Source organism: Silurus meridionalis, chromosome 28 (genome assembly GCF_014805685.1).
Source record: "Silurus meridionalis isolate SWU-2019-XX chromosome 28, ASM1480568v1, whole genome shotgun sequence".
Classification (NCBI taxonomy): Eukaryota; Metazoa; Chordata; class Actinopteri; order Siluriformes; family Siluridae; genus Silurus; species Silurus meridionalis.
The window spans coordinates 8,267,582-8,277,941 of NC_060911.1; the positions used below are offsets into that span (position 1 = coordinate 8,267,582).

Below are 10,360 nucleotides of genomic sequence, written 5' to 3' on the forward strand. Positions count from 1 at the left end.
ATGAAAAATGATTAAACAGGTAACAGGTGTGGTTAGTAATCAGGTGGCTGGTTGGTGATACAACCTACAGATTGGATTCAGTAGTGGACTTCTTGAGGCTTCTAGACCAGACATGGATCCATATAATTAATTACTAAGCTACACACTCAATCATTTAGGTTTATTTCTCTATTTCTTATTTATTTTTGGCATTTTTTAATGTTCAGTAGCAACATTTTGAAAATTCTATTTTAAAAATATAATCATTTATTAATTACTGTTGGTAAACCTTTTTTTTTTTTATCTTATACTGTACTATGATATATTACTTATAATTATTATTATTAATGCCTCTCCATAAACAGTATCTTAAGATTGTCAGTAATGACACTATTTAAAGTGTTTTGCTGTGTTAAAGATTGAGATACTGACTTTTTAAGAACAAAATTTGTAATGATTGTTCTTGTACTTCATGCTAGTTAAATCTTTGTGTTATAAAAACTGCATATCTTACTAATATTGTATGTATTTGTTTGTACTTCTGTGCAGTTTGAGTTGTGCAGTATTGCATTTACCAGGTCAGGCAGGGCATTTAGTCATTGAAAGTACAATTAAAAATAAGTAATATTTTTATTGGTACACTGTACATACAATAAACCTCAGCTGCCAGATTTACTACACATACTGGTATGATTTTTCTTTTCTCCCATTTCTCTCCATTCAGCATTTTAAATGAATTTGTTTTAAGCATTATTATTATATTTAAAGAATGTTAACACCATAGTATGTATGGCTACTGAGCACAGTTCTCCTGTAGACCAGCAAATATTCAGGCAGACTCAATGTTTATACAATTATGTTTGATAAACTGCCTCTTTATCAAATTGGTTTTTATTTTGTATGCAGACTTGGCAGAAAATAGAAAGTATAATAATACAAATATTTCCAAATTGATTTGCTGAAGTTGTAGGTTTAAGTTTCTTAATTATGTTTCTTAATTACTTCATTTTTGGTCAGATTCCAACTTTTCATAATTTTTGGCTGTTGCCCAGATTAAGTTCTGAACACATCTAAGTGAATTCCCCACATTTAAAAAAAAAAAATAATAATAATAATTAAAATAATACAAATTAGCTTTTTTGATCAAGTTTTTTATTAAGTGTACAATTTGCAAAGTGTACATGAATAAACCTAATTGCTTTTAATACCAAGAGTCCATGATACGCCTCATGCTCATGAACCTCATGCCACCGTAGTCCCTGAAGCTCCTGTACTCTCCAGGCCTGAAGTACCACATCCTGCCTCTGTAGTGGGGATGCTCATACATGAGCCAGTGGCCGTCCATCACATTGCAGGACATGCAGCCGTTGGACCAGTGGTAGCGATCCATGAAGGAATCACAGTCATCCATCACCTCATTCATCTGTCCCATGAAGTTGTCCCTCTCATAGATCCTCATTCTGTAAGATCCTCTGTACTGTTTGGGAAGAGAACAAACAGTGTCATTTTAGGGTAAAAACATCTACTGGGGTATACTGTAGGTATCCTAAAACAGACATTACATTTAATAACATACCATGGGGATCATGCGACAGGACCTGATGCAGTTGTTGCCCCAGCCCCACATGTTCATGTAGTCAGCGTACTCGCCCCTCCTCATGAAATACTGGTTTCCCATGTAGTTGGTGCGGTCGTAGACCATCCAGCAGCCACTCTCCACCCTGCAGGAGTGGCAGCGGCTCATGTAAGAGAACATATCGGAACAATCACTGGTGCACTCATAGGAGCGCCCCATGAAGTTCCTGTCCTCATAGAAGATAACCTGTTGAGTGTTGATGATCAGAATTAGCATTTAAAAAAAGGGTACCGGAGGGTAAATGTCAAAATCAGATATACAAATTTGTTCAACAAAATTAAGATTTTTTAAAAATCCTTTAATTTTAAACAAAGTGGTTACCTTTCCCATGGTGATAATGGTTGGTTTGGTTTGGTTTGGTTTGTCCCAGCTGTTTTCAGTTGCTGAATTCCTGTCCTGCCTGATTTAACCCTTGCATTTATACCTGAGCAGGACTAAAGACTATATGCCTTCTATTGTACAAAACAACTGACTAAGCAACAGTGAGTGTCCATTGAAAAGCTGAAAGTTGCCAGGTCTCCAGAAGTCTTTAGAATCTTCCACAATAGAACTTTTATTCTAATACTTTAGGCATTGTATCTTATATACAGTACCTCTTTGAGCCATTTACTTTTATTTTTATTTATTTTTTGTTAGATGTAAATCTTGCTTTCAGCTGTCTATCAGCTTTGATGGTTTTAAAATTTTTATGTATATTTACCAAAGATTTTTACTAAAGTCACATCTTATCCACTTGTTCCATCAAGTTCATGCATTAAAACAGATTTATACTAAATGTCAAATAAACTGTCTAAGTCAGAGTCAACAGTGGCAATAAAATAAACTTCACAAAAGAATTAATTAAAGAAATTTTGAGTGGAATAAGGATCAAAAGTTAATACCATTCTGTCCTGATGACACCAGATAGTGGGAATATAAATCATTACAGTATACCAGTATAAAAGTATAGATGCAAACAGTAGTATTTGTGCTAAAGAGATGTTTAGCATTAGTTTATTATGAAAGTATTCCAGAGATAACCAAACATATAATTGGATGGTAAATTGGATGTAAAAAACTTAACTTTAGGTCTTTCTTGCCAAAAATATGATCTACTTTTGTTAAACTATCGCTTGACATAGAAGCTGTTCACGAAGGTGTACAATTCACAAATAACATTTTTATTTATTGATTTATTTTTTTTAATGCAATAAATGTGCAATAACAATAATTTTGAATTGTGCAATATTACCTATGTGCAATATCTTTGATAGCGTAACTACTTATTGGCGGTCTCTTTTTCTGCTATTGTATTTATACATTGTGTTGTATAAACTCTATTATGTTTTATATAATACTTTTTATATATTTGCACATTTCTTTTTCTTTGCTGCTGTAACACAGAAATTTTCCCACTGTGGGATGAATAAAGGTATATATTTATCCTATCTTATCCTCTCTTAAAGTGCTATTGTATGTAGACCAGACATTGGCTGGACGTCTTCATTTGAAGAAAAATACGGGGAGTTTTTATATCGAAAAGAGACTGTCTTTCTGGCTTATAAACATAATCACAATGGCCTATAGGTAAACCAGACACTTTTCAATTCACTTGAAAGAGCATTGCTCTTTAAATTCACTTGGCTTCAACCAGAATTGAACTTTCCCCAACCATTTATTATTCATCATTAAACTTTAGTCATTGATCATTCATACTTAAAGTGAAAGAGTTTGTACAAAATAGGTGAGCTCATGAGCTAAGTGACAAATATTCCCTCACAGCCCAATAGGAGAGTCTACGGACAAGCACCTTCCTGTGCTTGGGTCCAGAACACTGAGACGAAAATTGAGGAAAACTTCACAGACATACTACATGTTTTTTTTTTCCCCACTTCTAATAGTAGGATGTGCTCGAAACTCCATAACATTGGGCGTGCTTGATATAGGCTCTACTAATTTTCAACAATTCTTGCCTCCAGGAACCCTTTACTGCTGTCATTTTTCAAAGGCCATGATCCCCCTTACACCTCAGAGAATCCTGACTGTTAAATCGCCTCTTAGCTACCTATTCTACAATACATATTTTTGATATTCCACCCAGCCTCTGTCTCAAGACCTGTGGCTTTGATCATTGTGCCTTTGTCTATTTGTGCGGGGAAGCCATCATTTAGTTTAAAGTCTTAACTGATAAGGTGAGAAACATGATTCTTACAAATTTTACTTCATTGCCTGTCTTAGGCAAGGATCCTCTAGAGTGGTTCCTTGGTAGGTTCACCTTCATTGAGTTTGGTCCTGTCATGAGTCACAGCTTCTAAAATATAATGTCAAAATCACCACCTCTCGCCAATATCTCCTTATCCCTTTGTTAATAACTCAACAACTTCTACTGGCTTGTTCACTTTATGATTATTTATTATCTTTGGCTTTTATTCCTATCCTTGTTATTGTTGGGTCTTATTTTCTCTAGATCCTTACTTTAATTTTGTCCTCGCTCCTCACTCTCAGTCTCAGTCCCTGTTTGACTACTCTTTATTAATTCACTACTCTTTTGTACTGGCATGGCTTGGTCATGGTCTCCAAACCTGTATTTCCTCCAATCACTGTTGCAGTAGGTCATCTATAGTCTTCCTTCTAGTTTCTATCATCAGCTCTGTCTTAGTCTCTGATTCTGTTTCAGCTTTCAGCTCAGCTACTGATTTCAACCTGTCAGTCTTCCACTCACAATCTATTGCAGCCACAGGCCCTGACAGTACTTTACTATAAATATCCACAACATAAAGACCACACACTTATGTCTAACCATCTCTGGCTCTAGGGTTTCTTCATGTTATAAAAGTTAATGGTATTCATATTTACACTAAGTATTTCTCTAATGAACATTTAGTCTTTTAAACAAAAAGGAGTAAGAGATAAGTGCAATTCTAGCCCTATAGCTTCAGCTAAGTAATCGAAAATTACACAGAGCACACAATATTAGTTCCCCAGTATAAGAACTGAAACTGCCTGCCTTGAAAAGATTTGGAACTTGTTCCCCAATTTAAATGTTTAATTGTCAACTAATTTTTTATTCAAAATTGAACCCTTGAGCAAAGCCTTTAACTCACAGCTGCTTGAATCACTTTATTTTTTAGTAGCTCTTTTGGAATAAATCATTTTTTTCAAATCAACAACCTGTTTTGCCAGGTGTGGTATAAAGAATTTTATTTTGAGTTGATTTTTATGAAAGATATGTTACTTAAAAAAATAAAATCAGAAATCAGAAATTGCATTCAATTTGTGGATTTATTTCCAATGCATTTGTTATGTTAGCTCAGTTGGTTTTTAATACCAAGAGTCCATGATACGCCTCATGCTCATGAACCTCATGCCACCGTAGTCCCTGAAGCTCCTGTACTCTCCAGGCCTGAAGTACCACATCCTGCCTCTGTAGTGGGGATGCTCATACATGAGCCAGTGACCGTCCATCACATTGCAGGACATGCAGCCGTTGGACCAGTGGTAGCGATCCATGAAGGAATCACAGTCATCCATCACCTCATTCATCTGTCCCATGAAGTTGTCCTTCTCATAGATCCTCATTCTGTAGGATCCTCTGTACTGTTTTGGAAATGTAAGAGTCAGTACACCAGGAAATACACCATAAATCCTAAATTTAGACTGAAATGAAGTGGAGAACTAATAACATACCATGGGGATCATGCGGCAGGACCTGATGCAGTTGTTGCCCCAGCCCCACATGTTCATGTAGTCAGCGTACTCGCCCCTCCTCATGAAATACTGGTTTCCCATGTAGTTGGTGCGGTCGTAGACCATCCAGCAGCCGCTCTCCACCCTGCAGGAGTGGCAGCGGCTCATGTAAGAGAACATATCGGAACAATCACTGGTGCACTCATAGGAGCGCCCCATGAAGTTCCTGTCCTCATAGAAGATAACCTGTTTGGGATATGAGGAACAAAATTAGTTAAGGGAAATTTGTTCAAGCAAACACAGTAGCATAGCTATTCATTTCTAGTTCACATGTAAATATTATTTCAAACGAATCTTAGGGTACTAACCTTGCCCATAGTCATGATGGTTGATTTGGATTGTTCAGGCCGTTTCCAACTAGTGAACTGACCTCCTGCTTGCTTCAACTGTTGTATTTATACCTAGACAGGATGAAAGCATATGGCACATCTATTGTGCAAACTACGGAGCAAGCAAAAGAGAACACTGTGGACATACGGAGCTTTGATGCTATTCTAAACACTTTGCAATTATCTTTTGTAATACAGGACTATTCACTTTTCACTTGTTTGCATCGTCATCCTTTTAGAAAATACCATATCTAACTTCGTTACTTCATTGCTTTTTCAGTTGTTATAAATGCTCTATATTTACTGTTTCTCAATGAGTAGGTTAAATGACCTTCCATTTTTTTTTGTGATGTCGTTGCAATTGTTTTCTCAGTTCAGTACCTTTTATTGAGGTTTAATGGTTTTTCACAAATATCCCAAAAATCTTGCAATAAAGTTTTTTTTATTTTCTTTTAAATTCATTATTGGCTTTGATTACAGATTTTATGTGCTGACATATTTACCGTAATGGGAATAAATGGGGGTAACATTTAAACTGAAGTTCATACTCATAAACTTACCAGCCTAATTTTGGGTACTCAGAGTTCCTGTAAGTTATTATAGTCATTATTAAATTAACTTATTATAAAAAATATGAAAAATAAATATGAAAAAAAAGGAAAATAAGGTTACAGTTGTATTACTTATGTTTATTTCATGAAGTGAGTTTGATTGACAGCATCTAATTTTTGATAGAAATAAAAAATAAAATGTGTACAATAAGAATCAGTTTTTCAGACATTTTCAGACTTTAAACCCAAGGTGTGATTTGAGTATGGCAGCATGTAGCAGTTTCCATAACTTGGCTGTGCATCGGAATTTGAATGAGTATTTGCATAGACTAATTGTAGACTATTTCAGTCTTGCAATCTGACTCTATCTCAAATGAAATTGGATTTTAGACAACAAAGTGCACTATTAAATGGAAGACTACCGTATTTTTCGGACTATAAGCCGCTACTTTCTTACCACGCTTTGAACCCCGCGGCTTAAACAACCAATCGGCTTATTTATGAATTTTTCCTGGGTTTTTCCCAGTTTCACAAACTTCAAGCCAAAAAACTGAACCCCATAACATTAGACCAATGAAATTTCCGAACGGAAACGAAAAAAACGCACTTCACCTGTGTTCTGAGCTGGACGACATCAGAAGAAAAAAAAGTTTTTTTTAAACGCACGACGATGCCAAAAGATAAACTCTCGAGAGAAATAGTTGTGAAAGGAAGGAGGAAGACAGTGAACAATGACTTACTTGGTCGGCTACTGTTTAGATACAAGCCGTTGTAACGCGTTGAGTCTGGGTGAAGGGAGAGCTCGTGTTTTTTTATTTTTCTTGGCAACAGCGTTAATAAGGACATAATCCTCGTCTTACACACACGCAGTAATAGCGGAAAAATGCAGTGGCATGCTATTCCCAAAATACCGCTCTGCTGCTAAAAAAAAAAAGCGCAACATATTTCACCCGTTACACCGTGTGTAACGTGTCTTTAGTTAAAGCCTGTGTAAAGAACATTAGTGTAGACATATACACGGCTTATAGACAGGTGCGGCTTATTTATGTTCAAAATAAAAATATTTGAAAATTCAGGCTTATATATGGGTGCACTTTATACGCTAATTTATTTTCAAAACTAATGTGACTGATGACTCAAAAAATAAAGGAAACAATTCTAAAATCCCATAGGTACTTGCTGATATAGATAATACAAAAACCAAAGACTCTGAGATTAGTATTCATCCACAAAACAGTTAGATTTTTTGCAATATAAGAAACTGTATGTGAGATAAAGAAGACGGTTTGTCTCTGTTTTGGTAGATCAAACTGATGATACTTTAAAGAATGAGCAACTTGCCATACTTGTGTTCATGACACCTTTATTAAGGAGTGAACCACTAACATTTTGGACTTGACACAAACGGATTCTGAATCTCCAAGCCAAGTTTAATACTTTCAAATGATGTGTGAAGCTAAATATACAGTAGACTTTCCATATCCCCTGCAAATAATTCATATGTGCATGACAAATTGACTCTACTGATACCATGTATTTGCTAGGTTCAGTGAAGGCAGCTGCCCTTAACATGCAATTGCCACCATTTAGCTTTATTCTTCTGCTCTGTGAACCTAAAAAAAGCTTCCAGAAACAGCACAGACCCATGGTCTTTCACAGTCAAAAGCTGCAACACTCATTCTCAGCATGAAGGTCTGGCTGAGCAGGCTGTGATCAGAAGAAGAATGAAAAGCCAAACTGTGAGATAAACAATCAGAGCAGCACGGTGGATGTCTGGACTGCTTACTGGATTTGTAAAGGCAATACAAATCTGAAATAAGTGTTGATGTCATTAGTGTAATAATTATTTTAAAGTACCATTTTAACTAAAATAGAACAATTGTTTCACCTTTCAAAAATAAAAACTTGTTAAGAGCATATACTGTAGTAGGCTGACAATTCTGGCAGAAAGTAACATTAGCTAAGAATAAATTGGACAAAAGGCACACTTCATTTGTACTGAGTGTTGTTTCAAATGTGTTTATTGTCACTTTATATCACATTTTAGCTAATAACAAGAGTCCATGATATGCCTCATGCTCATGAACCTCATGCCCCCGTAGTCCCTGAAGCTCCTGTACTCTCCAGGCCTGAAGTACCACATCCTGCCTCTGTAGTGGGGATGCTCATACATGAGCAAGTGACCGTCCATCACATTGCAGGACATGCAGCCGTTGGACCAGTGGTAGAGATCCATGAAGGAATCACAGTCATCCATCACCTCCATCATCTGTCCCATGAAGTTGTCCTTCTCATAGATCCTCATTCTCTAGGATCATCTGTACTGTTTGGTAAAAGAACAAATAATGTCATTTTAGGGGAAAAAAACCTACTGGGGTATACTGTACGTAAGCTAAAAAGGACATTACATAGACACCTGCGGCTTATAGACAGGTGGGGCTTATTTATGTAAAAATAAAAATCTTTGTTAAATTCAGTGGGTGCGCTTTATAGTCCGGTACGGTAATTGCTTTTGGTAAAACATGCGTCAACCTCCATTTACTGTTGGACAACCGCAACTCGCCCAATGAGGTTTAAATGATCATTGCTATGTGGCTGCAGCCTAAAATTGCCATAAAGTTAAAGGTAACATGATGTTTGTCATTAAACATAAAATAATGCATTACTGATAGTAAATTTGGTTTTTCTGTGTTCACATTTTCTTAGAAGTACCAAATTCACCACTTGAAAAAATACATTAATTTTAACATGTCTTTAAATGATTTCTAAATTTTAAATGGGGATTTGATCTTATAAAATGCAACATAAAGTCAACAAAATATTTACAAGTTTAATTTGGGCCCAGGTTTGTTGAAGACAGATGTCTTATCAGTTACCATTTGAAAGTTTAATTGCACAATTAACATAACATTCAGAAAATTTCATTCTTTTTTACTAAGATTTGCTTTTGTATTGTATGGGGCTTGTACAATGCTTGATAGGGTTAGGGTTATAATTTTTTTTATTAAATTATATGCACTTATGATCTGTGACTGACTTTGCAGTGCTGCTTGGGAGGTTGTACAGACAAAAAATGATACACATTTCTGGGTTTTATTGAAAATATATTTATTGACACTCTCACTCAGTTTGCTTTTAATACCAAGAGTCCATGATACGCCTCATGCTCATGAACCTCATGCCACCGTAGTCCCTGAAGCTCCTGTACTCTCCAGGCCTAAAGTACCACATCCTGCCTCTGTAGTGGGGCTGTTCATACATGAGCCAGTGACCGTCCATCACATTGCAGGACATGCAGCCGTTGGACCAGTGGTAGCGATCCATGAAGGAATCACAGTCATCCATCACCTCATTCATCTGTCCCATGAAGTTGTCCCTCTCATAGGTCCTCATTCTGTAGGATCCTCTGTGCTGTTTGGGAAGAAAAGCATAATTTACATATAATTTTTATTTTCTTCTGACATGCATATACAATCAGTTCTCAATTTATATCTCAGACCTAATAACATACCATGGGGATCATGCGGCAGGACCTGATGCAGTTGTTGCCCCAGCCCCACATGTTCATGTAGTCAGCGTAATCACCTCTTCTCATGAAATACTGGTTTCCCATGTAGTTGGTGCGGTCGTAGACCATCCAGCAGCCGCTTTCCACCCTGCAGGAGTGGCAGCGGCTCATATAAGAGAACATATCGGAACAATCACTGGTGCACTCATAGGAGCGCCCCATGAAGTTTCTGTCCTCATAGAAGATAACCTGTTTGGGTGATGAGGATCACAGTGAGTTAGACATATTTGTCCGAGCGAACAGAGTACAATCCAAATGTTTATACCGTATAATGTTACCTTGCCCATAGTCATGATGGCTGGTTTGGTTTGTTTCCAGTTGATGAACTGACATCCTCTCTGCTTTAACGCTTGCATTTATACCTGACCAGGACTAAAGACTATGACACTCCTATTGTGAAAAATCATGAATAAGCAAACGAGCACAGTGGATCTACAGAAAAGATCTAAAGAGTTTTTGCTATTCCAGTTATCGCCAGAAGGCTTTTGAATGATTTCCATTGTTAATACAGCACATCAATACTTTTCAGTTCTTTAGACTGAATTTATATTTTTGGCTACTTTGATAAGAT

At 36.5% G+C, this 10,360-nt stretch overlaps 3 protein-coding genes across 3 annotated transcripts; all 3 read right to left on the bottom strand.

The window, feature by feature from the left end:
* Window positions 1-1,180: 1,180 nt before the first annotated feature.
* On the bottom strand, window positions 1,181-1,945 carry LOC124381452 (gamma-crystallin M2-like). The gene is made up of 3 exons (XM_046843078.1): window positions 1,937-1,945; window positions 1,556-1,801; window positions 1,181-1,456 (listed from the first exon to the last, which is right to left on the bottom strand). The coding sequence occupies exons 1-3, from the start codon at window positions 1,943-1,945 to the stop codon at window positions 1,181-1,183; spliced, it is 531 nt and encodes a 176-aa protein (XP_046699034.1).
* Window positions 1,946-4,915: 2,970 nt separating this feature from the next.
* Window positions 4,916-8,526, bottom strand: LOC124381183 (gamma-crystallin M2-like). The gene is made up of 4 exons (XM_046842600.1): window positions 8,309-8,526; window positions 7,865-7,928; window positions 5,282-5,527; window positions 4,916-5,191 (listed from the first exon to the last, which is right to left on the bottom strand). Exons 1-4 carry the CDS (start codon window positions 8,524-8,526, stop codon window positions 4,916-4,918), a joined length of 804 nt encoding a protein of 267 aa, XP_046698556.1.
* A 791-nt stretch (window positions 8,527-9,317) lies between these two features.
* Window positions 9,318-10,103, bottom strand: LOC124381450 (gamma-crystallin M2-like). The gene is made up of 3 exons (XM_046843075.1): window positions 10,068-10,103; window positions 9,733-9,978; window positions 9,318-9,632 (listed from the first exon to the last, which is right to left on the bottom strand). Exons 1-3 carry the CDS (start codon window positions 10,080-10,082, stop codon window positions 9,357-9,359), a joined length of 537 nt encoding a protein of 178 aa, XP_046699031.1. The 5' UTR covers window positions 10,083-10,103; the 3' UTR covers window positions 9,318-9,356.
* Window positions 10,104-10,360: the final 257 nt, after the last annotated feature.

What these genes read in the sequence shown, in the direction of transcription:
- LOC124381450 (XM_046843075.1), bottom strand. An exon ending in CCTGCCGCATGATCCCCATG is followed by an intron (nt 9,633 to 9,732) that starts GTATGTTATTAG and finishes CTTCCCAAACAG; the next exon opens with CACAGAGGATCCTACAGAAT.
- LOC124381183 (XM_046842600.1), bottom strand. Translation starts at nt 8,526, where the DNA reads ATGAGGATCTATGAGAAGGACAACTTCATGGGACAGATGATGGAGGTG. An exon ending in AGGGACTACGGGGGCATGAG is followed by an intron (nt 7,929 to 8,308) that starts GTTCATGAGCAT and finishes TTCTGATCACAG; the next exon opens with CCTGCTCAGCCAGACCTTCA. An exon ending in TTGACTGTGAAAGACCATGG is followed by an intron (nt 5,528 to 7,864) that starts GTCTGTGCTGTT and finishes TATCCCAAACAG; the next exon opens with GTTATCTTCTATGAGGACAG.
- LOC124381452 (XM_046843078.1), bottom strand. An exon ending in CCTGTCGCATGATCCCCATG is followed by an intron (nt 1,457 to 1,555) that starts GTATGTTATTAA and finishes CTTCCCAAACAG; the next exon opens with TACAGAGGATCTTACAGAAT.